At 55.7% G+C, this 25,792-nt stretch overlaps 11 protein-coding genes across 11 annotated transcripts; 8 read left to right on the top strand and 3 right to left on the bottom strand.

Moving 5' to 3' along the window:
• Window positions 1–68: 68 nt before the first annotated feature.
• IWZ02DRAFT_23889 (glycerol-3-phosphate phosphatase) lies at window positions 69–1,316 on the bottom strand. Its single transcript, XM_066763046.1, has 4 exons — window positions 1,086–1,316; window positions 956–1,017; window positions 784–893; window positions 69–712 (listed from the first exon to the last, which is right to left on the bottom strand). Exons 1-4 carry the CDS (start codon window positions 1,140–1,142, stop codon window positions 216–218), a joined length of 726 nt encoding a protein of 241 aa, XP_066627303.1. The 5' UTR covers window positions 1,143–1,316; the 3' UTR covers window positions 69–215.
• A 630-nt stretch (window positions 1,317–1,946) lies between these two features.
• Window positions 1,947–3,874, top strand: IWZ02DRAFT_23900 (nucleolar GTP-binding protein 2). Its single transcript, XM_066763047.1, has 4 exons — window positions 1,947–2,084; window positions 2,139–2,233; window positions 2,295–2,552; window positions 2,603–3,874. The coding sequence occupies exons 1-4, from the start codon at window positions 2,072–2,074 to the stop codon at window positions 3,812–3,814; spliced, it is 1,578 nt and encodes a 525-aa protein (XP_066627302.1). The 5' UTR covers window positions 1,947–2,071; the 3' UTR covers window positions 3,815–3,874.
• A 347-nt stretch (window positions 3,875–4,221) lies between these two features.
• On the top strand, window positions 4,222–6,420 carry IWZ02DRAFT_439972 (Aldehyde/histidinol dehydrogenase). Its single transcript, XM_066766805.1, has 4 exons — window positions 4,222–4,438; window positions 4,495–4,602; window positions 4,655–5,019; window positions 5,069–6,420. The coding sequence occupies exons 1-4, from the start codon at window positions 4,280–4,282 to the stop codon at window positions 6,192–6,194; spliced, it is 1,758 nt and encodes a 585-aa protein (XP_066627301.1). The 5' UTR covers window positions 4,222–4,279; the 3' UTR covers window positions 6,195–6,420.
• Window positions 6,421–6,505: 85 nt separating this feature from the next.
• IWZ02DRAFT_412386 (putative vacuolar protein-sorting-associated protein) lies at window positions 6,506–8,086 on the top strand. The gene is made up of 4 exons (XM_066765730.1): window positions 6,506–7,167; window positions 7,282–7,352; window positions 7,503–7,578; window positions 7,683–8,086. The coding sequence occupies exons 1-4, from the start codon at window positions 6,741–6,743 to the stop codon at window positions 7,793–7,795; spliced, it is 687 nt and encodes a 228-aa protein (XP_066627300.1). The 5' UTR covers window positions 6,506–6,740; the 3' UTR covers window positions 7,796–8,086.
• A 1,860-nt stretch (window positions 8,087–9,946) lies between these two features.
• Window positions 9,947–11,388, bottom strand: IWZ02DRAFT_23408 (vacuolar protein sorting-associated protein 26B-A). The gene is made up of 5 exons (XM_066762983.1): window positions 11,025–11,388; window positions 10,503–10,975; window positions 10,428–10,452; window positions 10,264–10,380; window positions 9,947–10,217 (listed from the first exon to the last, which is right to left on the bottom strand). Exons 1-5 carry the CDS (start codon window positions 11,239–11,241, stop codon window positions 10,114–10,116), a joined length of 936 nt encoding a protein of 311 aa, XP_066627299.1. The 5' UTR covers window positions 11,242–11,388; the 3' UTR covers window positions 9,947–10,113.
• Window positions 11,389–11,704: 316 nt separating this feature from the next.
• On the top strand, window positions 11,705–13,432 carry IWZ02DRAFT_439960 (P-loop containing nucleoside triphosphate hydrolase protein). The gene is made up of 2 exons (XM_066766804.1): window positions 11,705–12,604; window positions 12,667–13,432. Exons 1-2 carry the CDS (start codon window positions 12,164–12,166, stop codon window positions 13,117–13,119), a joined length of 894 nt encoding a protein of 297 aa, XP_066627298.1. The 5' UTR covers window positions 11,705–12,163; the 3' UTR covers window positions 13,120–13,432.
• Window positions 13,433–13,563: 131 nt separating this feature from the next.
• Window positions 13,564–15,181, top strand: IWZ02DRAFT_486795 (2-oxoacid dehydrogenases acyltransferase-domain-containing protein; the record flags this gene model as incomplete). The annotated part of the gene is made up of 3 exons (XM_066769297.1): window positions 13,564–13,726; window positions 13,781–14,013; window positions 14,069–15,181. 3 exons carry the CDS (start codon window positions 13,564–13,566, stop codon window positions 15,179–15,181), a joined length of 1,509 nt encoding a protein of 502 aa, XP_066627297.1.
• Window positions 15,182–17,252: 2,071 nt separating this feature from the next.
• IWZ02DRAFT_504861 (uncharacterized protein) lies at window positions 17,253–19,102 on the top strand (the record flags this gene model as incomplete). The annotated part of the gene is made up of 4 exons (XM_066770367.1): window positions 17,253–17,325; window positions 17,440–17,567; window positions 17,988–18,155; window positions 18,264–19,102. 4 exons carry the CDS (start codon window positions 17,253–17,255, stop codon window positions 18,807–18,809), a joined length of 915 nt encoding a protein of 304 aa, XP_066627296.1. The 3' UTR covers window positions 18,810–19,102.
• Window positions 18,724–20,828, bottom strand: IWZ02DRAFT_23388 (cytochrome P450 family protein). Its single transcript, XM_066762981.1, has 3 exons — window positions 19,358–20,828; window positions 19,284–19,309; window positions 18,724–19,233 (listed from the first exon to the last, which is right to left on the bottom strand). Exons 1-3 carry the CDS (start codon window positions 20,697–20,699, stop codon window positions 18,817–18,819), a joined length of 1,785 nt encoding a protein of 594 aa, XP_066627295.1. The 5' UTR covers window positions 20,700–20,828; the 3' UTR covers window positions 18,724–18,816.
• Window positions 20,829–21,060: 232 nt separating this feature from the next.
• IWZ02DRAFT_23522 (FAD binding domain-containing protein) lies at window positions 21,061–23,586 on the top strand. Its single transcript, XM_066763002.1, has 2 exons — window positions 21,061–22,053; window positions 22,102–23,586. The coding sequence occupies exons 1-2, from the start codon at window positions 21,421–21,423 to the stop codon at window positions 23,359–23,361; spliced, it is 1,893 nt and encodes a 630-aa protein (XP_066627294.1). The 5' UTR covers window positions 21,061–21,420; the 3' UTR covers window positions 23,362–23,586.
• A 315-nt stretch (window positions 23,587–23,901) lies between these two features.
• IWZ02DRAFT_486791 (pterin 4 alpha carbinolamine dehydratase-domain-containing protein) lies at window positions 23,902–24,632 on the top strand (the record flags this gene model as incomplete). Its single annotated transcript, XM_066769296.1, has 3 exons — window positions 23,902–24,219; window positions 24,309–24,371; window positions 24,468–24,632. 3 exons carry the CDS (start codon window positions 23,902–23,904, stop codon window positions 24,630–24,632), a joined length of 546 nt encoding a protein of 181 aa, XP_066627293.1.
• Window positions 24,633–25,792: the final 1,160 nt, after the last annotated feature.

Genomic DNA, 25,792 nt, shown 5'->3' with positions numbered 1-25,792 from the left:
GCAAGGGGAAAGAAAACCTCATCATGTCCAAGCAATGCGCTGTAACCCTTCTAGAAATATCCTGCAGTCTACATACATGAATGCACCTGATGCAATGCAACCCACGCCGAATCGATTCCTCCCACCTCGCGCCCGGACAAAACCAAATTTCTAAACCCCGACCCACGCGTCATGACGACAGCCCTCCCTCCCTCGGGTGCTCCTGTTCCTGATCTCTAGCCCTGCCAGGCGTTGCCAATCTCAATGGTGATTCGCCCGCTCTCCTTGTCGTATCCCCTCAGCGTCATGCTCCGCACGTCGCCTACGATCCAGTCCGCCCCGGCCTCCTTCAGCTGATCAACATCGTGTGTCGTCGCCAGTGCAACCACTTTGAAGCCCGCTGCTTTGCCAGCCCTCACTCCAGCCGGAGCGTCCTCCAACACCAGCACCTCTGACCGTGAATCCGACGGCAGCTGGAGCTTCTCCGCCCCGAGCAAGTAGCACGCCGGGTCGGGCTTGCCGTGGACCACGTCCTCGGCCGTGACGACGTGCTTTGGCTGCGCCAGCTCGAGCCTCTCGAGCCATCCCTTCACCAGAGGCCTCGTGCCCGATGTCACAATCGCCCATGGTGCTCCCGCTGCTTCGAGCTTGCCCAACAGGTCTCGGCTGCCGGGAATCTCCACAACGTCCTGGCCAAATTCCTTTGGGATTGTGCCTTCCATCGACGACACATCTGCCAGCTTGGTGTCAGTATGTATGTAGTAATTCTCACATCATTAGGGGCACCAAGAGGCCACGACTGACAGTCCCATGTGGCGAGGCTTGGGTTGTAAATCCTTATTACGTCGATTGACCGCCTCCCATGCGAAGTCTCCAGAATGGTATTGGGATCTACTCCCAGCAGCTTCCCCATCCTGCATACGGCAAATCAGCACTCGGGCCACCGGCACTAGTAGGAGCAGGCATCATGACCTACTTGTGCCAGTACTTGACAATGGCGGCCGTCGAATCTATAATTGTGCCATCACAGTCCCACAGCTATAGGGGCCCGTCAGGTCAGCTTGGTCCCGAGCAAGCCATGATGAGCGACTCTGGCTGGGCCTTACCAAGCCAACAAAGTCGTGGACCTCGGGAGGTGCCGAGAATCGGGATTCGCTTAGCATGGCAGGAACCGAGGGGGTGGGAATGGCTGTGGAGATGAGAGAAAATAGCCGGAGGATGGCAGAGGACCCGGGAGGCGCAAGACGGACTTGTAACGAGGCTTTGTGCAGCAGGGACTGGGGTAATTGACGTCTGTCATCTTATAGAGACGTGTCCGAAATGGCCCCGGCGGAAGCGCTGCTGTTGTTGGAAATCCTCCCACAAAGGACAGTCCCGTCGCTCCTTCGGCATCGTGGCTCCACCCGCCGGCTGCTGCGAGGGTCCAAGGTCGAGTCTGCTCGGTCCGCCAGCCCTACGCACCGTCGGATTCCAGTGCATTGTCAGGTCGACCAGTCAACCGTCATTGTTGGATCACGCAAAGCCACCGAGCTTCTGGCCACTCCAACCCAAGTAGTGCGCCCACAGATCACGTTGACTGCTAAAGCATCGCGTCCAACTTCTTGGGCAACGCGTCGATGGTGGCCAAGCAAAGCTCAAGGGCGGCGCGGGCCGAGCGCGTTCTCCGCCACGAGTTCGTTCGTTCGTTCGTCTCGTCTCGTCTCTGGACGCGTCAACAGTCGACTGTTCCTGCATGAGGCTTGCCATTCTCGACGAAAGCCTGCTTTTCTTCGTCTGACAAAATCGGCCGTCCGTTACCGGTCAATCTGCCGTGATTCTCAGCCCACGCGGGCTGCAAGCTAACTCAAGCGCACCGCCAAAATAACAAAGTCGTCTCCGGTCGAGCTATCCGAGAGCCAAAAGCCAAAATGGTGGCTTGACGCGCTCTCGTCCCGCCAATCCGACGGGTCTAAGGGCCTTGGTGGGGACGGTGCATGTGATTGGGCCGCGGCCAGACCGGCGTTTATCCGCCAAATCTTGGCCCAAGTCCGGCCAAAATTTCGAGCAACAATTCACTTTTGCGACCAGAACCCGCAATCTGCCACAACACGCCATGAAGGTCGGAAGTACGTAAACGTGCGATCTAGCCCTTTGGTGATCGTGCTGACAATCTTTTCTAGAGCCCAAGTCGAAGCGCGTTCCTGTGCGCCTGCGCCACAAGATCGAAAAGGCTTCTGCCAACAAGCAGCGCAAAGAGCGGAAGCAGGCCAAGAAGGTGCGCGATACCCTTCTGTTGAGTCGCTATCATTTTCGCAAAATGCTTACAGCTTTTGCAGAACCCTGAATGGAGGTCCAAGGTCAAAAAGGACCCCGGCATCCCTAACCTATTCCCGTTCAAGGACAAGATTCTGGCCGAGATTGAGGAGGAGAAGCGATTGAAGGAGGAGAAACAGGCCAAGCGCCGCGAAGAAGCTAGGATGCGCAAGGCTGAGAAGAAAAAGGCCGGCGCTGCGGATGGCGCCGAGGAAATGGAAGACGACGATGAGGATGACATGTTTGATTTGGAGGAAGATGACGACAACGCCATGGATGAGGTATGTCAGTTGACTGCAAGGGACGAAGTAGACTGGCTGACGGTTCTCAGGACGATTCGAATCCCATGGCCGCCCTGATCGCATCTGCTAGAGCTCGCGCAGCAGAGTACGAAGCACAACACGACGACGACGAGATGGACGAGGACGACGATGGCTGGAACGCCATGGACGATGACGAAACATCTCTGCGGAAAGACTCCTCGAGAAAAGCATACGACAAGGTTTTCAAACAAGTGGTGGAAGCGGCCGATGTCATCCTATACGTCTTGGACGCCCGAGATCCCGAGGGCACCAGGTCAAAAGAGGTCGAGCGCCAGGTTATGGCAGCAGAGGCGGGCAACAAGCGTCTCATTCTCATCCTCAACAAGATTGATCTGATCCCTCCTCCAACCCTCAAGGCCTGGCTCACGCACCTCCGCCGCTACTTTCCCACGCTTCCTCTCCGCGCCTCGAACCCTGCGCCCAACGCTCGAACATTTGACCACAAACAGCTCACTGTCAAAGGCACGTCCGAGGCTCTGTTCAAGGCGCTCAAGTCGTACGCCCAGTCCAAGCAGCTGAAGAGGGCCATCTCCGTCGGCATCATTGGCTACCCCAACGTCGGCAAGTCATCCGTCATCAACGCCTTGACTTCTCGCATTGGCAACCGCCAAGCGGCCTGCCCCACAGGTGCTGAAGCCGGCGTGACTACCAGCCTCCGTGAGGTGAAGCTAGACAGCAAGCTCAAGCTCATCGATTCCCCTGGTATCGTCTTCCCATCGTCCCACAACAATGCTCAAAAGGCCGAAGAGCAGGCGCGCCTGGTCCTGCTCAATGCCATTCCTCCCAAGGAAATTGACGACCCAGTCCCCGCTGTCAATCTCCTCCTCCAGCGTCTTTCGAAGACGGAAGACATGTTCAACAAACTCCTGGCAGTTTACCAGCTCCCTGCGCTCATGGCTTCAGACGGCGAACTCACAACCGACTTCCTTGTGCAAGTGGCACGGAAGCGCGGTCGTCTTGGCAAGGGAGGCGTGCCGAACTTGCACGCTGCTGCTCTGACCGTTATTACAGACTGGCGGGATGGCAGGATCCAGGGGTGGATGGACGCGCCGACGTTGCAATTGGCACCTGACGCGTCGCTGGCCGTGACAACGCCTGACGGCGCCCCAGCCCCGGCCGGTGACCACAAGCAGATTGTCACGGAGTGGGCAGCAGAGTTCAAGCTCGATGGATTGTGGGGAGATGATGCGGATACCCAGGGCGAGGCCATGGAGGCTTGATGGAATGACTGCGATGAGACTTGGGCATAAAAGCACAAAAGGTGTTTGGCGTTGGATCAGACTGGATGCTCTAAGGCGGGCACTGTTCAAGAAAAATCGGTTCAAAATTAAACGAGTAGCTCAGTCAGGCTGGGCTTTTACAATGCTATGATTTGACAAGTTGTCGATGTATCCGCTCCCATGCGAAAACCACAGGGTTTGCTCAAGGCTCGCCTGGCTGGCCGGCTGATTTGCATGATCTCCACGAGGCCGTCAACTCAGACGTAACATGGAGCGAGTTGGCCAATCAGCCCATTTGTAGATGACGGACAGTATGCCGGTGTCGGCGGATTGAGGGCAGCTGGGAGCTATGGCCAAATCCGACACTAGCCGACGAATTTATACTTCTGGAGCTACTACAAAACCATCTCCGTTCGCTGTGCAAAAGGCGAGTTTTAGCACCGTCTGACCTGTCTCTTCGCCTTCATGATGATGGGTTCTACGCGTCAGCTTCAAAGGTTCGGCCAGTTCGCGACGGCTTCGCGGCCCCGCATGCTGGCTGCGCAATGGCCATCACGGTGCGCCGTGAGGAACGCGGGGACGCTGGCTACCTTCAAGGTCCCCAAGGTCGACAACGAGCCCAACGTGAGCAATTCTCTCGATAATGATGCAAACAACACCGAGCTAACGCATTGGACCAGAAACACTACATCAAGGGCTCCGTCGACCGCCAAAAGCTCCAGGACGCCGTTGAGCGGATAAAGAAGCAGGGACCCATCGACATTCCCGCCTTTGTCGGCGGCAAGCAGGTGCGAAGTACGACGAATTCATGGCAACTAGAGATTGACGGATCCAATCCAGATTACCAGCTCCCGCACCCACACTCAAGTCAACCCCTCCTCGCACGCCGACGTCATTGCCAACTACTCCAATGCCACTTCGGAAAATGTCCAGTCCGCAATTGATGCTGCACTCAAGGCAAAGCCTGAGTGGGAGGCCCTCCCTTTCGCGGACCGCGCCGCTGTTTTCCTCAAGGCTGCCGACTTGATCTCTGGCAAATACAGATATGACATTATGGCCGCCACCATGGTCGGACAGGGCAAGAACGCATGGCAGGCTGAGATTGACTCTGCTGCTGAGCTCTGCGACTTTTTGAGGTTCAACGTCTCATACGCCCAGGAGATGTATGCGCAGCAGCCCGTGCACAACGCTCCTGGTGTGTGGAAGTAAGTTCTCCACGATTGCACCTTTCAGGAATGAAATTGACAGGAGTAGCCGTGTCGAATACCGCCCGCTCGAGGGCTTTGTCTACGCCATCAGCCCCTTCAACTTCACTGCCATTGCTGGTAACCTGCCTGGAGCCCCTGCTCTGATGGGCAACGTGGTTGTTTGGAAGCCATCTCCCTCGGCCATGCTCTCCAACTGGCTGCTCTACAAGATCCTCCTGGAAGCCGGCCTGCCACCCAACGTCATTCAGTTCGTCCCTGGTGACGCCCAGGAAGTCACCAAGGTTGTTCTCGGTCACCGCGAATTCTCCGCTCTGCACTTTACCGGCAGTACCGCCGTCTTCCGCAGTCTCTACGGCCAAATTGCCTCGCGTGTCGCCGAGGGCGGATACAGAGGTTACCCCCGCATTGTCGGCGAGACTGGCGGCAAGAACTTCCACCTGATTCACCCCTCCGCCGACATTGGCAATGCCGTCAAGCAGACGGTCCGTGGAGCCTTTGAGTTCCAGGGCCAAAAGTGCAGCGCTACTTCGCGCATCTACGTGCCCGCCTCGCTCTGGCCAGAGTTCAAGCAACAAATCATCGACGAGGTCTCAGCGCTCAAGATTGGTCCTCCCAACGACTTCTCCAACTTCATTGGTCCCGTCATCCACGACGCTTCGTTCAAGAAGCTCTCTTCGGTCATTGATGAGGCCAAGAACGACTCTGAGCTCAAGCTTGTCGTCGGTGGCAAGCACGACTCTTCTAAGGGCTACTTCATTCACCCGACTGTCTACGAGACGCGCAACCCGGCGCACCCCCTCCTCTCGCGTGAACTCTTTGGCCCCGTCCTCGTCGCCCACGTGTACGACGACGCGGCGCCCAACGCCTTTGCCAACATCTGCAAGACGATCGACTCCGCAACCGACTACGCCCTGACCGGCAGTATCTTTGCACAGGACCGCTACGCCATCCGCTTCGCTGAGGAGGCGCTGCGCAACTCCGCCGGCAACTTTTACGTCAACGCGAAGAGCACCGGCGCGGTTGTCGGCCAGCAGCCGTTTGGCGGTGCGAGGGCATCGGGCACCAACGACAAGGCGGGCAGTGGCAACTTGCTTAGCCGGTTTGTGAGCATGAGGGCAATTAAGGAAGAGTTTGTGCCCCTGGAGAAGGTTACGTACCCCAGCAACGAGTAGGCGGTGTATTTGGATGGGTTTTTTTTGGGAATGATATTTCAACCTCAGGGGGTTTTGTGTTTTAAAGGCATCATGGCATCTATCTGCAGCATCGACCTGCATAAACGAACAAAAGCGATTTTACTGTGTCAACCTTTTGTGGTATTCTGAAACCTTGATGTGAAGTAAGGCATATTTCAGATGAACTGTAAGATATGCCTATACTCTGAAGATTCTAGCTTCATGCGAAATGATTGATGAAGATCAAGCCAAATTCCATTGGAAAGTCATGTCAAAAAGACGCGAATTCTCTCGTGGTCGTTGGAGAGAGCGGACCGTGCACTTGATGACGAACATGGTACAAGCTTCGGCACGCGTCCGACGTCGAAACACGAACGCGCCGCAGCTTAACTCCAACCACATCCAACGCAAACACCCCGATTTGCAGCACGACTTTCGCAAAGCAAGAGAAGGGAGAATATCGACAGGCAGCTTCAGTCCCGCCATATCTCTCGCCCACGATCGACATAGCCTCGACCGCAACCCAACCTCCACCACACCTCGAAAATGACCAGCACAACGCCGCAACCACCATACTCACCATCGCCATCATCGCACCTGCGCACCAGCAGCATACCGACAACATCAACATCGCCCAACCCTACCGCTTCCAACAACAACAACAACAACAACACTTCCCCGTCCTTCAGCTACCCGCCGCACTACAGCTTCCCGCCCTTCTTCACGCTCCAACCCGTGCTGAGCACGCGCACATCACAGCTAGCATCGTGGTCGGCCTTCATCCAATCATACTGCCGGCACCAGCGGCGCTTCGCGCTGTCGCTGGTCGACGCGCTCGAGTCGGACCTGTTCTGGAACCGCCGCATCGGCAAGCGGCTCAGCGCGCAGGACGCCCGCGCCGTCATCTCGTACATGGCCAGCGCCGAAGGCGGGTACAGGGCCGAGTGGGTCGATGGGGCTGCCGATGGTAGTGGTGGCGGCGGCGGCGGCGGCGGCGGTGGTGGTGCGGGTGGTGCGGCGGCCTCGTTGGTTGGGGGGTTGGGCGTGGTCGGTGGGGGTGCGGGGGGGAGAAGTTCGGCGGGAGAAGGTAATGCGTCTGGGAGGGTGTGGATATATTGGCGCAGGCCGGAGGAGTGGGCGGGAGTGTTGGAGGGCTGGGTAAGTTGGTCCTCTTTTCGTTGTTGGAAGATTGCTCACGGGGGATTGCTCTGCATGTTTTGGGAGACGGCAGGCAATTGGCGTCCATCTTTCCACTCATCCCATGAATCGCTGCATCTAGAAGATGGACTGATATTGTATTCCCTACAGGTCGACGCAACAGGCCAGAAAAACACGGTCCTCACCCTCTACGAACTCACCGAAAGCGACGCCACAGCATCTCAAGGTACGTACGGCTCTACGCTCCCTCCCCCTTCCCAACTCATGTGGCCCATCCTCCAAGCTTCCAATCTCACACATTCCTCGTCTGACCCGCGCAAACCAACGCAGAATTCCACGGCATGGACGCCTCGCTGCTCCAGAAATCGCTGCAGGTGCTGGTCAAGCGCGGCAAGGCGCAAATCTTTGGTAGCGACGACTCGCTGGGCGTCAAATTCTTCTGATTAATGTGGTCCTTGTACAGTCGGCAGCACGACGATCGCCGCCGCGTTTGATCGTGTTTCTTGTTTCGAGATACCCCATCCAATACATAAGTGTACTTTGTGTGGACATTTACACGCAAGTAAATAGTTGCCTTTTCTAGAAGGCGTGCGTGCGTGCTTCGTGTGCCCACGAAGCAGACGTGTCAAGTGACGGGACTATGGGGATAAGGAAGGCTCTTCACAGCAGCGGCAGCAGCAGCAGCAGCAGCACAATGAAAGCGAGACAGAAACGAATGCAGCAAATTCATTCAACACGCCTGCCGTGAGATGGTTCTCTCGACTACGCTCCACCTAGATACTCAAGCACTTATCCCATTCGTCCACCCCATCTTCCAACTACTGCCCAAAGTCTTGATTTGCGGCCAGGCGAACACTTCTTACCAAATCCATGTCTACATCCGAATAGCCGGTCCTCACGGCACAGCGACAATTACGGCTTCGTTCTCCCTTCTTTGATATACGTTGTGAGCTTCATCTCTATCCCACTCTCTCCACCCGGCCCTTGCCTCACTCACATCCATGAAGTGCCCGGATCGTCTCATCCCGTGACTACAGACAGACAGACAGACAGACAGACAGACAGACAGATGGATAGATACGATACGAGACTGCTCAAGAACCAACAACGGGACGCAGACTCCAAACAGAGACGGGCAGCCCGACGACCAGCCAGGCGCTGTCCCAAGAGGCAGAGCAGCAGCGTTCCTGCGTGCCGTGCCGCGCAACCGACGCGGTCCGCAGTTTGCTTTGCACAAATCAACAATACCCTTAGGTGGTAGGTACCTATATCTTATCTCGCTCCCCCACGCCAATCGACGACACCCTTCCTGCCTTGCCTACAACTCGACGTCTAAGCGCGTGGGATGAAAAACAGACGGAGAAACGGGATGTATCCATCGTAGATATACGGATGTACACAGGCGAGAGAGAAAGAAAGACGACGGCGAAGAAGAAGAAGAAGAAGATGATGATGATGACTGGCAGATAACCGTCCATCACGAGCGAGCGAACAACTTCCGAAACAGGTAGGTAAGTAGGTAGGTAGCAGACGAGTGAGTTCCCGACGCAGGGGCAGGACACAGCAACGAACGGATCGGCAGCCAGCAACGGTGCCGCCCGCAAAAACGCCGCAAGCCGAAGAACGGCGGAAAATGCGCGTTCGCGGCGGGCGGGACGAAGCGACGACGACGACGATGCGGCGGGCAGGCGGGCGAGCGCGGGTATTAGGTCAGGTAAGGCCGTCCGTCCATCCGTCATTCTATCCTCGACCGTTGCGTCTGTCCCCGGCTCGGATGGTTCATTGGCTCGTCAATCAGGGCCAATCAGCGAACGAAAGTCGGTCAGCACAAGGCGGGGTAAGGGCAGAGGGGGGCATTGGCATTGGCAAGGGCAACGAGGACGACGACACAAGGTGCGGTGCGGTGCGGTGCGGTGCGTGGACTCTGCCTGCGCGTCTTGTCGTCCGCTCCGACGTCTAGGCAGCGAGCTGGTGGTGGGCTTGGACTGGGCCTGCCTGTATCATGAAGTAGGGGCGTGTGAATGGGGGCGGCGATGCGTGCCGGGAGCCAGGTGGATCGCAGGTGGGCAGGCAGGCGGATGGGCCAGATGCCGGGTAGATGGGGGAGCAGGTGACTCGACACGAGGCGAATCGGATCAGCTCGCTCTCTTCTCGCCTGTGGACAATTGCTCCTTGAGATCACGCACTCTGCACACGGAACGGGCTAACGAATGACCTCGGAATGATGGGAACACAACATGGTTGCGTTCGTGATAGGATATGACATTATTCGTGGTGTGGTATTATTTCTGCCAATGGCCTCGAGGTAGTTTGATACACGGAACCGACCAACGACTCTTTGTCTTTTTGGTAGACTGGGAAAGGTGCGGTGGTGGTGGTGGTGGTGGTGCTGCTGCTGCTGCTGCTGCTGCTGCTGCTGCTGCGTGATGCGAAGAGAGGAAGCCACGCTGCCGCTCCCCGACACTATGAGAATCGGTATACGTAGAGTGTCCAGATGAAGAAACTGTTGCGGATGAGCGGACGGGTAGACAAGCGGGGTCGGTCGGGTCGGAGAGTCAGAGTCAGATCAAGTGTTTGGTTTGTCGTGTGGGGTGCATGCATTGAGCAGCTGGTGCCTCATTGGAAAAAAGTAAGTCTAGCCCGAGGCGTTGATCAGGTCAAATGTTCCCATTTCGCACTCGGACCCTTGCCATGTGTGCCCAGGGTTGGCGCAGGGACGAAGTGGGATGTCTTGTTTTCGCGGAGATTGTCGGCCCACAACTCATGGCTGCTGAATCTGTTGGTTTTGGGCCACGGCAGCGGCAAGACCTTCGGGGGCCTGGCGAAAGAGGACGATTTCCGATTGCTTGAAATAGCGGCGCGCGTCTGCTCGGCGTCAGTATGGGCCAGGCGTTGAGCTGGGGTTGCTTGCCTTCGTCTATCAAGACCAAGCTGAGGTAGTAGCGCGTCGAGTATTTCTTGTTGACTTCGCGGAACGTGGGGGTCAAGTCGAAACCGCCCAGGAAGAGTCTGATGGGAATGGTCTCGCCTTGTACATGTAAGCTAGAGTCGCGTCAGTGGCGCCAAGAAGCTTACCTCGGGATGGAGAACCGTCCATGATCTATAGTTTGAATCAGCGCATGTGTAGAAGTCGGTGAGCATTGTACAAACCTCGAAGCGCACCAATGTCTCGCTCTCGTTGTACTGATTGGGCGGGGCCCCCGTTGTCTCGCGACGAATTATGGATAGTTCCATGTGTTTTATCTTTAATCGCACGAGCAGGAAATAGATCCTCCCTACAATGACGTCCTTGAGATGGTACTTTGACTTGGAGTACTCGAATTCAATGTGTAGGCAGTCTTCGATGCCAACGTCCATCTTGATGGAGCTGTTGGTCTCTGGGGGTATGCGATAGGAGTAGACCCAAATGTCCTTTTCCCGCACGACATCGGCCATTCTCCGCGAGACGGTGACGCGCACAAAGTAGCGTAGGCGGACGTTGATGCCATTGTATGACTCGTACTGCTTCTCGACGTTTTTGAAGTTGAAGTCGAAGGTCTGGGGGTGCTGCAGGTCGCCCGGGGCGGCGAGCTCTTGGCCAAGCGAGAGGAACTCGTAATGATTACCGCGGTCAAAGAACATTTCTTGGGGGAGGAGTTAGCAGCAGATGTTGGGGAAGCGTGGGGAACGAACCTATGGTGCCAATGAATTGGACCTTGATGCCCATGTGCTCCAACCGCTTGCCATCTTTGGGGCGAATGGTGACCTGACCCTTGACAGACTCTCCATCCATGTACAGGGGGACCTTTTCCCTGCGGTTCTTGTCCAGCTTGACGTCGACGGTGGCGCGCTCATCGCTGTCCTCGAGGACAATGTCTATGTCGACGGGGGTGGAGAAGAAGAGGGACATGGTGGTGGGGGTTGAGTCGTGGGGAGAGGCGGTCGGATAGATTAGGCGCGTTCTGAGCGCGTCGATTCTTGGGATCGGCGGAGGACAAGAGGTTGAAGGGTCAGTTTGGAGCAAGTGGACCAGCGCGGTAGCTCGAACGTCAGGCAGCGGAGCTACTGGTGCATGGCGGCGGCGGGCGGGAGCACAGGAGCTGGAGAGACTGGGTGTGGCTGCGGGAGAAGTGTTTATCCGGGGAGCGGCGGTGCAGTGGCGCAGACGGAGTGTGCATGTGTTTTTTTCGTCCCGTCAGTGTTTCTAGAAGTCCCGAGTCGGTCTCAGCCTTACACGGCGAAACGCTGATGGTGCGAGCAGCGACCAAGTCTCACGGCCCACAGCACATTCCCGACCGATATCAGACACGCGACTTGCGACACGTCGTTTGTTTTGTCGCACGCAGCACAGTGAGTGCCATGCCACAGCGCTGGACATGGAGGCTCCGGATGAGAGTAGTGCAGGCCAGGGCACCCAGCGGCAGCAGCAGCAGCGGCAGTGGCAGCGGCAGCGGCGGCGGCGGCCGCTATTCTGTGCTAGGTACGGTCCCAACCTAAGTTAAGCTGAGCAGCGAGAACAAGGGAATCTGGTTGCCGATGGCCGCACCCCCACGCGGCATCCCACGCAGACTACGGACAGGACAGGACAGGACAGGACATGGAAGGGCACCACAAACACTTTCTCTCAGAGACCACAGCCGAGAAACTCCAGGACCCGGCCAGAGCGTTCCGCTTCCGCCAAACTTTGTCCATGGCAACAATTACAGTAGCCTCGCAACTCAGGAGGACCATGCAACAGATCTGCCTGCGCTCCCCACGCCAAGACTGTTGCACTCTTCAAACGCCGATAGCCTCCTATTCGCCCCGGCTTACGGTTCCCGCCCAGGCCAGTGATGTCAAGCGCCCTTGCGGCTGGCTGCCCATCGTGCACTGGCTGCCCATCGTGCACTGCCCTGGACGAGCCCAAGGATGCCTTCATAATGCGAATCCGCGTCCTCTCCCACTCTTTAACCCAAAAACCCTCCCCTTCCTTCCAATCGCTCCTGTTGGATCCTCCTCTTCACTGCGTCCTGTCTTACCTTCTCTCAGTCAGCCCCTGGATTCTACTACCATCCATCAACAACATGTTGACATACGACAAGACCCCGGGCATCCATGGCTCTGCCCCGACAAACAACACCATGTCTCCTGCCATCCCCACAACAAACGGCGTGCGCCCGACTCCCCACCACCGCCACATCTGGATCATCACTGGCCCCGCTGGCTGTGGGAAGAGTACCGTGGCCAAATATCTGGCTGGCCAGCTCCAGCTTCCATACATTGAGGGCGACGAGGTGGGTCTTGACTGCGCTTGCCGACTCCATGCGCCGCACGCGCTGACTCATCCCCCCCACAGTTCCACCCCAAGACGAACATTGACAAAATGGCTGCCGGCATCCCGCTCACCGACGCGGATAGGTGGGATTGGCTGATCCAGCTGCGCGAAGAGGCTGTCAAGCACCTCAATGTTGGCGCCTCGGGAGTCGTTGTCACTTGCAGCGCTCTGAAGAAGAAATATCGCGACGTTATTCGCGTCGCATCCTACAACAACGCCAACGTCGTCGTTCACTTCGTCTACCTCAAGGCCTCCAAGGAGTTGCTGCTCCAAAGAGTGCGCTCACGCGCCGGTCACTACATGAAGGACAACATGGTCAACAGCCAATTCGAAAGTCTTGAAGAGCCAAATGACGAGGAGCTGTCGCGCGACGTGTTGAGCGTCGACGTCAGCGGAGGCATGAGCGAGGTTCAAATGCTGGCCCTGAAGGTTGTCACCGAAGTGCTGAAGCGAGACACTCTGGTCTCGCCATGACAGCGCTTTTCCCTACCTCGTTGCAATTCTGTTTGGTACATTCTTGTCTCATTTGGCGAGCATTGAGCGATGGCATGATGGGCGCACTCTGGGATCATGGACGGCGTTGGGAATTCCAGGTATACCAGCATAGTACGTACCTAAATTTACGTCGACACTTGTCTGTGCAAATCGAGCGTCGGGCCTTGTTGTGTCATCTGCCAAGGACAAGGAACGGAATAGAAACCAAGGGGTTTCCGGGACCAGGGCAGACAGGGAATGGCTCGATCTGATGCTGACTCACCTCTCTCCACACCACAGCAGCATATACCCCAGCCCCAGCCCCAGCCCCAGCTCGTCCGCACTCCGCGCCCCGCTTACCGTCGGCTTTGACGCATCCGACATCCCACCCCAACTGGGATATATCCATCTGCCGCGCTGTCTTTTCATGAGTAACACTTCACCATGAGGCACTTCTTCACCGGCCTCCGTCCGGCATCGAGACCGCCTCTCTTGGCTCGTCCTCTCCGCTCATCAGCGCCTCTCCGCCATTGCCCCGCACGCTGCTTCCACGCATCAGCCAGACGCACTGTGGTCAAGCCCTACCTTTTGGCCGACATTGGCGAAGGTTTTCCCTCCCCTTCCTACTTTTCCGGTCGGCTGCAGGGGCTAATGAAAATAGGCATTACCGAATGTCAAGTCATCCAATGGTTTGTCCGCCCAGGCGCCCGAGTCGAGCAATTCGACAAGATCTGCGAGGTGCAGTCGGATAAGGCCACTGTCGAAGTAACCGCCCAAACAAACTTTGCCGAGCCCGGAGACCATGTGCCAACCACTCAGCAGATTACCTCTCGATTCGACGGCGTCATAAAGAAGTTGCACTATGAGGCCGATGAGGTAGCCAAGGTCGGCAAGGTCAGTTGCCTGGGCAGCGATGCATCACCACGGTGTAGACTGACTGCCGTCGCAGCCATTGGTCGATATCGACATACAAGGCGAAATTTCGGCCGCAGACGCGGCAATCGTGGAGTCGCCAGAACCAGAGGCGTCCGCGCAACCCGGCCGAGCGTCACCGACGTCATCGGGGCAACCTTCAGAAGCAAGCGCTCCAGATGCGTCGACAGGGGAAGCGCCCATCCGTCCCTATCAGTCTTCGGAAAAGGCTGCTCGTGGCAAATATGCCAATCTGGCTACGCCCGCTGTTCGGCATATGCTCAAGCAGCTCAACATCGAAATAACCGACGTGCAAGGAACCGGAAAAGATGGGCGGGTACTCAAGGAGGACGTGCAGAGATACGCTGCATCGAAAGACAATCCTCCAGAAGCCAGTACCACGGCCATGACTCCCAGTCCGCTCCCTGAGGACCGCACAGTTCCCCTAACGCCCATACAACGGCAGATGTTCAAGACAATGACCAAGTCCCTCTCGATTCCACACTTTCTCTACACAGACAGCATTGATTTCACGCCCCTCAACGACCTCCGTCACAGATTAAACACTACCAGCACCGCTCTCGCACCAGCCCCCTGCCCTAAGCTCTCCGCGCTCCCATTCATCCTCAAAGCCGTGTCCCATGCCCTGACGCACTTCCCCTCCCTCAACGCGCATGTCGACGATTCGTCGCCCTCGTCACCCAAGCTCATCCACAAAGCCTCGCACGACATTGGTATCGCGGTCGACTCGCCCTCGGGCCTGCTCGTCCCTGTCGTCCGCGCTGTCCAGGCGCACACAATCCACAGCTTGGCCGCCGAAATCGCGCGTCTGTCGGCCCTCGCGCGCGACGGCAAGCTCGCCTCTGCTGACCTAGCCGGTCCATCCTTTACTGTTAGCAATATTGGCAGCATCGGTGGCGGCGCTGTCGCACCAGTCATTGTGCCTCCCCAGGTTGGCATCCTGGGCGTTGGCCGCGCGCGTGCTGTCCCGGCTTTTGCACCAGATGGCAGCGTTGTGAGGAGGGACGAGGCTGTATTGAGCTGGGCGGCGGACCACCGCGTCGTTGATGGCGCTATGGTGGCTAGGTGCGCCGAGGTGGTGAGGGCGTGTCTGGAGGATCCGGCTGCGTGGTTGGTCGTCATGAAGTAGCGCTGCCGCACTGTGTGGCCACTGCATGTCTCTGGTGTTGTGTTGTCTTCTTGTTCTCATCTGTGCATCTACCTTGGTCTCTTGTCGCATCCATCCGTCACATCCATATTGCATAGAGAATATGAGGCATGATTGGAAAAAGAGAGGGAAGTGCGATACGAGATCATTCTCACCATTTACTCGACCTTTACTCCTCCTTTCCCGTCGACCTGTTTTCAGTTTGATAAACCGTTTGTTGCCCTTGCTACTGTCCTTCCTTATTCATCTCAATCCAGTCACGCGACCCTCCACGATACTCTCTGGGATCCCCCAACCTTCGTATGCCAACAGACCCACCAACCCCCTTCCCACAAACGCTTAAACATGTACCTTGGCAGCGGCGCTCCATCCCCTTCTCATCCTGCATCCAATCTGCACCAAGCACTCAGCAATCCACCAGCTAAGCCTTGACCGGCCGACGCAACGCGGCGCAAAGCGGCGGCGGCGGCAGGCAGCGGGAGGCGCGGGAGGCGCGGGCGGTTGTGGCGGCTAGCCTCGGCTAGCTGGCATCGCTTCCAGGGCTGTCGCTGTTTGTTTGTTTGTTTGTTGTGGTGTGAGAGGTAGAAGGGAAAATCAGGGGGTGAGGGCTACGTTTGTTCGGAGACGGGGTGGGAGGGGGAGGGGTGGGATGAGCTGCATTGCTTGTTCATGTAGAGGTTGGTGGTTCTGGATATGAAGTGAGTGGGTATTCCCTTCGTTTCAGATGGCTCCGAGACCTTCGTGATGATGGGATTAGGAGAGATGAGCATTTAGATATGCAGTTCAACTGATGGAATGCTCGCTGTTGATTCGAAAACCGACAACAGCAAACTCGCACAGCAACGAAACCGGTTGTATTCTTATCTCTCTCCCTTTCAAGTTCGTGCCTCCACTGACCAAGCGTCACCACCTCAGCAGAGCTGTTTCCTACAATCACGAATCCAAAGTTATCTGGCACTGTCCCGCCGTGGCATTCGACAGTTCCAATCCTCCAAACGGCTTAGCTTTTCCGCACGACCTGCCACCCCGGTTAAGCTTCGCTCCTCTCGCGCAATAAATGCCTCATTGAGCGTCGCCTGAGTCTTTCTCTTCTCGTGTTATGTCAGTGGAAGACACTGTGGGCTTCGTTCGTTACGAGGCCGTCTAACTGCTGTTTGCTAGTTATAGCTCCGAATTGGGTTGGAGAACACTGGCGCAGTGCGATCCTGATGCAAGCAGCGCAGTCTAGTCTCCATGTACCATATCACCATATCAACAATAATGTTTCTTCTTCTTCTTCTTCTCCTTCTTCTGCTCCTCCTTCTCCTTCTTCTTCCAGTCCCTCTGCCACTCCAAGCCGGCAAAATCGGCCTACCGCAACATCTCGGCGCTTACTACTAGGTAGACAAGACGGCTCAATACGGCCACAAATAGCGCCGCCGCTGGAGAACCGGGAAACAAAAGGACTCCAGCAGGCCTCCCTCCCGATTACGCGACAACAACGGAGGCGCTTCCGCGCCATACAGTGGCACGGAACCAACTGCCGCCGTCGCTCGCTGGGGTCACGCCACATACAGACGTGCGTAGCAAGAAGAGGAGCGGCGCGGTTCCTGTATGGCGGGGAGCGGAGTCGCGGAGAGGAAGTAAAAGGCTTGGACAGTGTGGTGTCGAAATGTCTAAATGCCGTCTTTTCCGTACTCTCCCACCGGATTTCAGCGCCAGTTAGTTTTCGAAGGCTATATATTAAAGGGGAAGAGTAAACATTATCTCCCAGTATCTAAACAAAATCTCCCGTCCATCTTGCGTTCTTTCATTCAAAAGTTACTGACGCTGAAAACAGGCGGGAGAGTACCTATCTTTGTATGAGCATTTTGAGCTCATGCGTATCTTCGCTCTGCTCTAGTTCATAAGCTGCCCTCCATCCTATCGTCCTCCTGCATTTGGACGTTGATCATTTTGGCAAACGGAAAAGAAAGGTGAAGAGCTATTTGTTGGAGAAGCTCTTGACATTGGAATTGGCGAATTGGGAAAAGATTTTGCGCACGAGATGGAAGCAAGCAAGCAAGCAAGCAAAATGGCAGACTTCGACGCACACAACAATGCGAGCGACCTGGCGCCTCTGACGTGCGAGGGCGCCTGGTCTGACGGTACGATGATTTCTTAACAACTCGGCGCCGCCGCCGCCGCCGCCGTTGAGCGCAACAACAGGCAGGCTCCGAAGGAAAGTGTCCAAAAGGTTGCTAACATGTGCTTGGGACCAGACCCACCGCCATACTACTACGAAAAAGATATCGACCCGGAGCGCCTCAAGAAAATGGCCACATACGACATTCTGATTCATCATAGCGGGATCCCGGAGCAAGAAGTCTTGAAGCACGTCACGGAGCAGGTGCGTCGCCAACTCCAACCATTGGTACAAGCTGCCCACCACGTCATGTTCTTTGCCTTTTTCAATTCTTTGGTGAGCTGGCTTCAGGCGTTGTGCCCCAAAAGCGCACGTGGTAGTGCACCTGCTAGGCATTGTTGGGTTATAACTCGTCAAAACTATCCATCTTTTGTGGCACGGGGGCTTGGAGATGTGGCGAGGCGATCCCATGCCACTTTTGGTTTGCAACTTTTCGGTTGTGCCGCCATTGAAGCGCAAAAGCGCATGTGTTGGCGCGTTTGTTCGAATCGAAGTCGGCGCCCATTTCTTTACCGTTTGTACAATGTCTTCATGCTTTATCCGTCATCCTGTCAGTTTGATGTGGGGAAAATGGGAGCGAGGTGAGGGAAATCATCACGCTGACATGTCATAACGCCTGCGCAGAGAGACAAGGCGTGGAAAGTCTTTCCGTACCCCTGTGTCGGAAAATGGAAATTTCTCGAATGCGGCATCAGCAGCTCTGCCGCATACCCCGAGATCCTGGAGCGCGTCAAGAACGGCCAAAAGTACCTCGAGGTCGGTTGTGCCTTCGGCCAGGACCTTCGCAGACTGGTCAGTCATTACCGTTCTGAATGAGCGCCCCTTTGATATGGCGGCTCCCCTCCCCACGACCACCAAACCATTCATTGCCATCTGACGCACCAGGAAAAAAAAAAAAAGATCAAAGACGGCGCACCACCTTCGAACCTCGTCGCGACCGACCTCTCGGACGACTTCTGGCAAGTCGGCTACTCGCTTTTCAAAGACGAGTCACGGCTCGGCGTGCGCTTCATCGCAGCCGACGTGACGGCCGCGTCGAGCCCACTGACCATGCCGCCGCCCGACGGCATCGCCGGCACCATCGACATCATCCACGCGTCTTTCTACTTCCACCTCTTTACGCGCGCCGAGCAGCTCAAAGTCGGCGAGCGCCTTGTCAACGTGCTGCGGCCCGTCCCGGGAGCCTTGATGGTCGGCCGCCACGTTGGCTGCCACACCCCCGGTGAGTATGCCGACAAGATCCCGCACAAGAGCGGGAAAGAGGGCATGACGGCGTATCGCCACACTGAGGAGACGTGGAGGATGCTGTGGGATGAGATTGGGCAGCGGACCGGGTCTAAGTGGGAGATTGAGTACAGCGAGATGGAGCTTGATCACAACTACGTGCCGTTTGAGCCTAAGGGGTGTATGTTGCAGTTTTGGGCAATGAGGCGCGTGAGCGGATGAGATGGCTTTAAGTGAGTGGCTTTGCTTGAATATGAATGCGGGGGTTTGATGCAAATTGTACATTGATGCAGGATCTTGTCTTGGAATAGGGGAAGCCGTGGGTTGTAATGAGATTTTGCCCGGTTCCGTCAATTCGCACAATTGGGTCTGGCGTCACAAGGACGGACTCAGCGTTCTTGAAAAGTGTGGGCATCCCAATATGAGAGTGCCCCTGGACAAACTCAATCCTACTTTCTCGAACGTAAAACTGTGTGAACGCCTTTTTGAATGACAAACCACCTGTCATGATGGTCAGTATTGCTTCGCTTGGACTACATTCAGACTTCACGCTGGCCCAACGGAATTCATACCGGCAATCCTCGGTCCACTCAGCTTCCGGATCCACAAGCTGCAGATCATAGCGCAGGAACAGCGTCGGGATCAGCTACAGAATGTTAGCTAGAACCCCAACTTAGGTAACAAAAGCGAAATTACCTTGGACATCTCCATCCAACTGATATCTGCAGACTGTCAGTAAGAACCTCAAGCTTTGGTTGTGGCCCACTTACTTCGTCCAATGCAGGTTCTGGCTCCAGCCCCGAAAGCGAAAAAGAAGCGATGCATGTCGTCGCTCTCCTTCTCCAGCCACCTTTCAGGCCGGAAGGCTTCAGCGTCGTGACCGTAGACCTGCTCGTTCCGGTGGACAACCCAGGGGTTGACACCGACGATAGTTCCAGCAGGGATGTACGTGCCATCGATTTCCGTCCCTCCAGGCGGCACTACACGGGGCAGACTCATCCCAACAGCAGGGTGCATCCGCAGTGCTTCGTACATGACCGCTTGGAGATACGGCATGTTGTCGGCTTCGGTGAGCGTGACGGGGTCACTGATTTTTCCGTGGCGGTGAAAATCGTCAATCTCGGCGACCAGCTTGCGCTTGACGTTTGGATTTTTGAGGATGTAGTAGATAATGGCGCGAGTCGAGATGGCCGTCGTGTCACTTCCGGCAAAGATGTTGGACGAAGCCATTGAGACGAGGTCGTTGTAGCCAAACTGCAATGGTTTCTCCTTGTGGACTGCAAAAAGCTTGCTGAGGATATCCTTGCGATCTGTTCCTCTGTCTTTGCGGCCTTCGGTTTCTCGCAGAGCGAATTGGCGGAGGGATCCATTGCGCGCAGTCAAAGCTAGGTGATTTCCAATCACGGGCTGTAGATAGTCGTGGAGCCAGAAAAGCCACGGCACCTGTCCCACCCAGGAAGCAGATTGAAGCGCCTTTTCAATGGCTTGGAACGAGCCGTCGTCGGCGCCCATGTCCATAAATCCAAACGCTTTTGAGAAGGTGATTTCACCGATAATGTCGAAAGCAAACAGTTGGACCCAGTTGCCCATGTCTACCGCTCTTCCCTGTCGCTCTTCCATTTTTCTCATAAACAAGCCGATTGACTCGTTCACGTATGGCTCGAGGTCCTTAAGCGATTCCATGGAGTATGCCCTGGCGACAAGGCGGCGGTGTTGGCCGTGGATAGCTTCATCTCGGCCGGCGAAAAGATCAAACTTGCGACGACCCTGCCAAACACTGTACCAATCACTCTTCTGGAATTTGGTCCCTGCGCCGTAGATTTTCTTGATGGCGTTGAGATCCGCGACGCTGACCTCGTTTGGGGCTATTCGGACAAGGTTACCGTGTTTTGCGTGGAGCGCAATCATGGTTCGATGGAGGTCGCCCGTCCATGAGTGTTTGGTGATCCAGTACCTCGAAATACTAGCCCAGAAGGGACCGGGTATTTTTGCAAGGGGAGAAAAGAAGCGTTGGTAAACAATCCATGCTGCGAGCGCTGCAAAAGTGGCAGCAAACCAAGTCACGGTCTGGTGGTTTGCGACAAGAGAATAAACTTCATGGGGGAGGGCCATGTTTGGTGTTTGACATGAAAGCGCGATTCTCGAAAACGAGCGCCAGTGTGCAGGGTGTATAACTCGGCGTGTTCGGCATGTTCGGCATGTGGTCGTGGAGGTGAGGGGTCAAGGTAAGCTTCTTGTGTGCGGATATAGCCACTGTGCCGGGATTATGCGGCAATCCGGGGGTGACTGGATGCATGCCAAGCGGTTTGTCGCCAACGGGGAGACAAAGAAAGAAAGAATGGATACGGTGGATTTGGTGGATTCGCTGCATTCATGGCCGTGGAGCTACGACATTCGGTGGCCGAGGCAAAGTGATGTATGTGATGGGAGATAGTTGGGCGTGTGGCTGATGCGATGCAGAGTAGTCGAGCGTGATTGGTCGGCTTGTGGTCGACGAGTTGCCGTGTCCGCATTCCGCAAGGGCTGACATGCCGACTCTGGAATCCGGAGCAGCCGCATGACGCCTGTGCACCCTTGCTCCCCGCATCACAACTCGTCGTTTGTTAAAGCGTATGATGATAGCCGATTTTTGTACCGCGACCTGCGCCACGTTGCCGAGCTTCCTTCGCGATGACGGCTCCATCGTGCCTGTCCTCTTCACTGCTTGCCATCTGCCTTATCCAGTTGCCGTGGCGTAGGGCGGAAACCGCATATTAAGCTCTATCCGTTGAGCTCTCTCGGTAGCTTCGTTCTTTTGCCATCCTCCTTTCTCCTCCCGCACGGTTAGCCCAAGATGGAAAAATACGACGTTGTCATTGTTGGCGCTGGTCCCGTTGGACTGATGCTCGGATGCCAGCTCCAAAGATGGGGCTACAAGATCAAGCACATAGACAACCGGCCAGAGCCCACACCAACAGGTCGCGCTGATGGCATCCAACCTCGGTCACTGGACCTGCTCCGAAACATGGGGCTCAAGCGGAAAATCATGTCCCACGACCCGGCAAAGGTTTATGAAGTGGCCTTTTGGGACCCTGGCGCCAACGGCATCCTCAGGACTGGGACGTGGGCGAGTTGTCCCAACTTCATCGATGCTCGGTACCCTTTCACGACGTTGCTGCATCAGGGGTTGATTGAGCGAGCATTCATTGAAGACATTGAAAAGAACGGCGGCCAGATCCAAAGACCATGGACCATTACTGCTTTTGAGAACGACGGCAAAGATCCAGAGTACCCTGTTTCTGTCAGCATAGCTCACGTCGATGGCGGAGCAAAGGAAGACATGCGAGCAAAATATCTCTTCAGCGGCGAAGGTGCAAGAAGCTTCATCCGGAATCAGCTAGGTGTCGAAATCCGGCACAAGGATCCTATTGCCCACGTATGGGGCGTGATGGATGGAGTGGTCCAGACTGACTTTCCGGATATCAAGGTAACCAACCCTCTTCTCCAAACGTCGGAGCGAGACTGACCTTTGCAGATGAAATGCACCATTCACTCCGACGCTGGATCAATCATGGTAATCCCTCGAGAAGACAACATGGTTCGCCTTTACATTCAGATTGCCTCGTCGACAGATCCGGACTGGAATCCTCGAAAAACCGCAAGCGAAGAGGACGTCCAAAACGCGGCCAGGAGAATCATGAAGCCCTACGACATCAAATGGGATCGAGTCGAGTGGTATTCCGTCTACCCGATCGGCCAGGGCCTCGCGGACCGCTACACTCTTGACGAGCGGGTGTTCATGGGCGGGGACTGTTGCCATACCCACAGTCCCAAGGCTGGTCAGGGAATGAACACGGCTTTCCTTGATGCAGCGAATCTGGCCTGGAAGATTCACTATGTCGAGTCCGGCGTCGCAAAACGCGATACCTTGAAGACGTACGAATCCGAGCGCCGCCTGATCGCGGAGAATCTTCTCAACTTTGACGCCAAGTACGCCAAGCTCTTCTCATCGCGCATTCCCTCTAGCCATGAGGTTGGCGCTGCAAGCGCACAGGCAAACCACCATCATGCCGAAGAAAACGAGTTCGTCAAGACGTTCAAGGAGTCGTGCGAGTTCACCTCGGGCTATGGCGTCGCATACAACCCCAACATCTTCAACTGGTCAACGTCACATCCGGCGCGCTCGCCACTCTTCCTCTCCTACCGAAACGGCACCAAACTCCGCACCGGCCGTATTCTTCACAATGCGACAGTGACTCGCGTCGTCGACGCCAACGTGGTTCATTTGGAGCAGCAGATTCCGCTCAACGGGTCATTCCGCATCTTCGTTTTCGGCGGCAAGCCGCAACGGACAAAGAAAGCGCTGGCCGATTTCGCTGCCGCCCTCACGAAGAGCAACAGCTTCCTGTCTGTCTTCGAGCGCAAGGATAAGGACTCGGTATCGTATCATGAGCGCTACAATCCGCACTCGCACTTCTTCACTTTTGCCACCGTCTTTGCGGCGCGGCGGAGCGAGATTGAAATTTTGGAGCTGCTTCCCGCCCTGCTGGCGCGTTACAAGGACCTGGTGTTCGCCGACGACATCAAAGACGCGCGCGAGCCAAGCGCAAACGCAGCAGCTCACGCGAAGATGGGACTGAGCGAGGAGACGGGCGGCGTTGTCGTCGTCCGGCCGGATGGCTACGTCGGCGCGGTCGTCAAGTTGGTGGAAGGGACAGGCACCGTCGACGCGCTGAATGAGTATTTTGACACCTTTGTAGATAAGCCGGTTGGTGGCGAGAGGGCGCAGTTGTAGATGGTTTCGTGATTTGGGGCATCTGAGGCAGAAGTAGTTGCATATTGGCGCGTTCTTAGCGGAATATAATTCTTTCAAACGAACTGCTTGAAGTTGGCTGTTCAGACGGGGTTTGTCCCCGTCCCACTCTTGATGCAAGATGTCCTCATCATGCGTCGAATGCCCTGGAGAAGACGAACAGAGGACACGGACTGATCGCCGTTGCTGCTGCTTGCTTCTGCATCTTCAGCTGAGAAAAGTTGGTTGGTGTGCGTCTCAGCGCCTGCGAGAAAGAGCTGACATTCTTTTATTTTTGAAGGAATCAAACTGACGCTTTTGCGATCGTCAAAAAGGTTTGCAACAGTCGCAGAAGAAGCAAGAGAAAATTATCGACGTGTGTGGCACCACCGAAGAACACCTCATGGATGCCGCACAGCATGCCTTACGTCATCCATCGCTCTCCCATTCGGCATGCAGCTGCCAGCACGTGCAGGCAAAACGCAATCATTCACTCGCCAACAAACAGTCTTCTGTGATCCCAAAGTCACGACATCACAGTCGATGCCAGCCTTCGCCCGCATCGCAGGGCCGCAATCGCAGTGCCTCAAGCGCCTGATTCCGCAAGCACCGCGCTCGCCGATTCTGTGCCCCCGCCGCAGCGGAGGCCCCAACTTCTTCCACGCCAGCCAATCGCGCCGCGCGTTCTGCAGCAGAAGCAGCAGCAGTATCCAGATGGCGCCCAAGTTTGCGCCTGGTTCGGACGAGGGCCTGTTGGCGCAGCAGACGCAGGCGCTCGTGCAGGAGCACGGGTGGGAGTTGGATCAAGAGGAGATGGGGCTGCTCAAAACGTTCAATTTCAAGACGTATACCAAGGCTTTGGTATGTGTTCCACTCGGCGCGGGTTTTTGATCTTGGTCTGTTATTTGTTGATTGGTTTTCTGATGGTGCTTTTTCTCGGTGATTTGCAGGACTTCCTCAACATCATTGGCGTGCGGAGTAAATCTAGGAGCCACCATGCTACCATGACAATCGTAAGTCTGCTTGCCCTATTTCTGCTCTTCCTGCCTTCCCTCCTACATGAGTCGTGAGGGTTTAAAGCACAGTGCCAACTAAATTGAGGCAAAAAGAAACCCTCCTCCGTCGACGTGCACTGGACCACCCACGTGCCGCGCGGTCTCTCGTCCAAAGACATCGACATGGCGCGGTATTGCGAGGAGCAGGCGGCCGAGATTGGCACCGTGGAAAAGGGCCAGGGAATGAATTGTCGGGCGGGCAAAGCTCCCACTTCGTGATTGAAAAAAGAAAGAAATCGACAAGGTAACTCCACAGCGCATCAGGACTTCTGCTATATCAACCACGTGTGTCTGCCATGTGTCATGACAAAGTAAAAGACAAGTACTCTGTCGTGCATCTCCATTTGACAACCAAAAGAAAGCGCGAAAGGCATTTCGAACACCGGTCCACTGTCTGTCCTCTCTTACACTCAAATAGGCAAAAGGAAAAGTGATTCTTGCTCATCAACAACTTCGAGTCGATTAAGTAGCGGTCAAGTTTTGCTGAGTCCGGTGGATGAATGATGACAGAAAGAGTGGGCGAATGTGGTTATATACCTACATTGTGAATGACGCCCCTCTATTGACTTCGGTAGAGAGTAATGGATGGCATCGATATATATTGCCAGTATGTGGTTGAGCACTCATGTCCCATCCGCTACCGAATGCTCCTCAACGCCCCTCGACATGGTGTTGGATGCTTCTTGTCCGCGCCGCGCGCCGCGTCATTAAGGTGGACCTCGAAACATCCGTGTTCCTCTCCGCCATGGAATGGAGTGCTCCTTTGTGTCTCCTCTCTGCCGCGGATTCGAAGGCCCTATATCCTTTCGCTGTGCGAATGCTTCACGATTCCTGGCTTCAAGGGGTCCGCAAAGTATGACATGTGAAAAGGCTTGGATAGACTGTTTGATACATCTTAAATTGCTGCTTGTCTGTCGGTCCTAGACGACGGATTCCCCAGCATCCAACTTCTACTTGACCAGGGCAAAGCCGACGTCGGATCCATAATCCGCAACAGCACATATTGCGGTTCCGATTGTCCCCAACCCATCTCTCCTTATGTAGGCTCTCCTTTCCTACCAACTACATCAATTGGCCGTCCCTCCGGAAAAAGCATCCATTAACGTACGACCGGCGGGAATCGACATCAGGTATAGGCGGCGGTGATGAACGGGGGTAAAAGTCATCGTAACCATGAAGACGACGGCTTTTCTCTTCTTCTTTGACAGCGACCGAGAGCCTCGTCGTCAGCTTCACGCTCTCTTTTCTTTTGTGTCGCTTTTTGTTCTTCTTGGAGGAAAAGATCTAAGGGAAGGGCTAAGGCGCTAGATGTGTGTATTTTGCGAGTCAAGGTGCTAGGCAGACGCCTCCCGCGCCCGAGTACATTTTTGCAACGGATA

The sequence above is a fragment of the Phyllosticta citriasiana genome, assembly GCF_038021145.1.
Source record: "Phyllosticta citriasiana strain CBS 120426 chromosome Unknown IWZ02scaffold_1, whole genome shotgun sequence".
NCBI lineage: Eukaryota > Fungi > Ascomycota > Dothideomycetes > Botryosphaeriales > Phyllostictaceae > Phyllosticta > Phyllosticta citriasiana.
This window is presented reverse-complemented; position numbering and strand designations above follow the sequence as displayed.

What these genes read in the sequence shown, in the direction of transcription:
- IWZ02DRAFT_23889 (XM_066763046.1), bottom strand. Translation starts at nt 1,142, where the DNA reads ATGCTAAGCGAATCCCGATTCTCGGCACCTCCCGAGGTCCACGACTTT. An exon ending in ATTGTCAAGTACTGGCACAA is followed by an intron (nt 894 to 955) that starts GTAGGTCATGAT and finishes TGCCGTATGCAG; the next exon opens with GATGGGGAAGCTGCTGGGAG. An exon ending in AAGCCTCGCCACATGGGACT is followed by an intron (nt 713 to 783) that starts GTCAGTCGTGGC and finishes CCAAGCTGGCAG; the next exon opens with ATGTGTCGTCGATGGAAGGC.
- IWZ02DRAFT_23900 (XM_066763047.1), top strand. An exon ending in AGCGGAAGCAGGCCAAGAAG is followed by an intron (nt 2,234 to 2,294) that starts GTGCGCGATACC and finishes CAGCTTTTGCAG; the next exon opens with AACCCTGAATGGAGGTCCAA. An exon ending in ACGACAACGCCATGGATGAG is followed by an intron (nt 2,553 to 2,602) that starts GTATGTCAGTTG and finishes GACGGTTCTCAG; the next exon opens with GACGATTCGAATCCCATGGC.
- IWZ02DRAFT_439972 (XM_066766805.1), top strand. Translation starts at nt 4,280, where the DNA reads ATGATGATGGGTTCTACGCGTCAGCTTCAAAGGTTCGGCCAGTTCGCG. An exon ending in CCTTTGTCGGCGGCAAGCAG is followed by an intron (nt 4,603 to 4,654) that starts GTGCGAAGTACG and finishes GATCCAATCCAG; the next exon opens with ATTACCAGCTCCCGCACCCA. An exon ending in AACGCTCCTGGTGTGTGGAA is followed by an intron (nt 5,020 to 5,068) that starts GTAAGTTCTCCA and finishes TGACAGGAGTAG; the next exon opens with CCGTGTCGAATACCGCCCGC.
- IWZ02DRAFT_412386 (XM_066765730.1), top strand. Translation starts at nt 6,741, where the DNA reads ATGACCAGCACAACGCCGCAACCACCATACTCACCATCGCCATCATCG. An exon ending in TGGGGCTGCCGATGGTAGTG is followed by an intron (nt 7,168 to 7,281) that starts GTGGCGGCGGCG and finishes CGGCGGGAGAAG; the next exon opens with GTAATGCGTCTGGGAGGGTG. An exon ending in CGGGAGTGTTGGAGGGCTGG is followed by an intron (nt 7,353 to 7,502) that starts GTAAGTTGGTCC and finishes TATTCCCTACAG; the next exon opens with GTCGACGCAACAGGCCAGAA.
- IWZ02DRAFT_23408 (XM_066762983.1), bottom strand. Translation starts at nt 11,241, where the DNA reads ATGTCCCTCTTCTTCTCCACCCCCGTCGACATAGACATTGTCCTCGAG. An exon ending in CCAATTCATTGGCACCATAG is followed by an intron (nt 10,976 to 11,024) that starts GTTCGTTCCCCA and finishes TCCTCCCCCAAG; the next exon opens with AAATGTTCTTTGACCGCGGT. An exon ending in CTTGGTCTTGATAGACGAAG is followed by an intron (nt 10,218 to 10,263) that starts GCAAGCAACCCC and finishes GACGCCGAGCAG; the next exon opens with ACGCGCGCCGCTATTTCAAG.
- IWZ02DRAFT_439960 (XM_066766804.1), top strand. Translation starts at nt 12,164, where the DNA reads ATGTCAAGCGCCCTTGCGGCTGGCTGCCCATCGTGCACTGGCTGCCCA. An exon ending in CATACATTGAGGGCGACGAG is followed by an intron (nt 12,605 to 12,666) that starts GTGGGTCTTGAC and finishes TCCCCCCCACAG; the next exon opens with TTCCACCCCAAGACGAACAT.
- IWZ02DRAFT_23388 (XM_066762981.1), bottom strand. Translation starts at nt 20,699, where the DNA reads ATGGCCCTCCCCCATGAAGTTTATTCTCTTGTCGCAAACCACCAGACC. An exon ending in CAGAACCTGCATTGGACGAA is followed by an intron (nt 19,310 to 19,357) that starts GTAAGTGGGCCA and finishes GACAGTCTGCAG; the next exon opens with ATATCAGTTGGATGGAGATG. An exon ending in GTTGGATGGAGATGTCCAAG is followed by an intron (nt 19,234 to 19,283) that starts GTAATTTCGCTT and finishes AACATTCTGTAG; the next exon opens with CTGATCCCGACGCTGTTCCT.
- IWZ02DRAFT_23522 (XM_066763002.1), top strand. Translation starts at nt 21,421, where the DNA reads ATGGAAAAATACGACGTTGTCATTGTTGGCGCTGGTCCCGTTGGACTG. An exon ending in CTGACTTTCCGGATATCAAG is followed by an intron (nt 22,054 to 22,101) that starts GTAACCAACCCT and finishes TGACCTTTGCAG; the next exon opens with ATGAAATGCACCATTCACTC.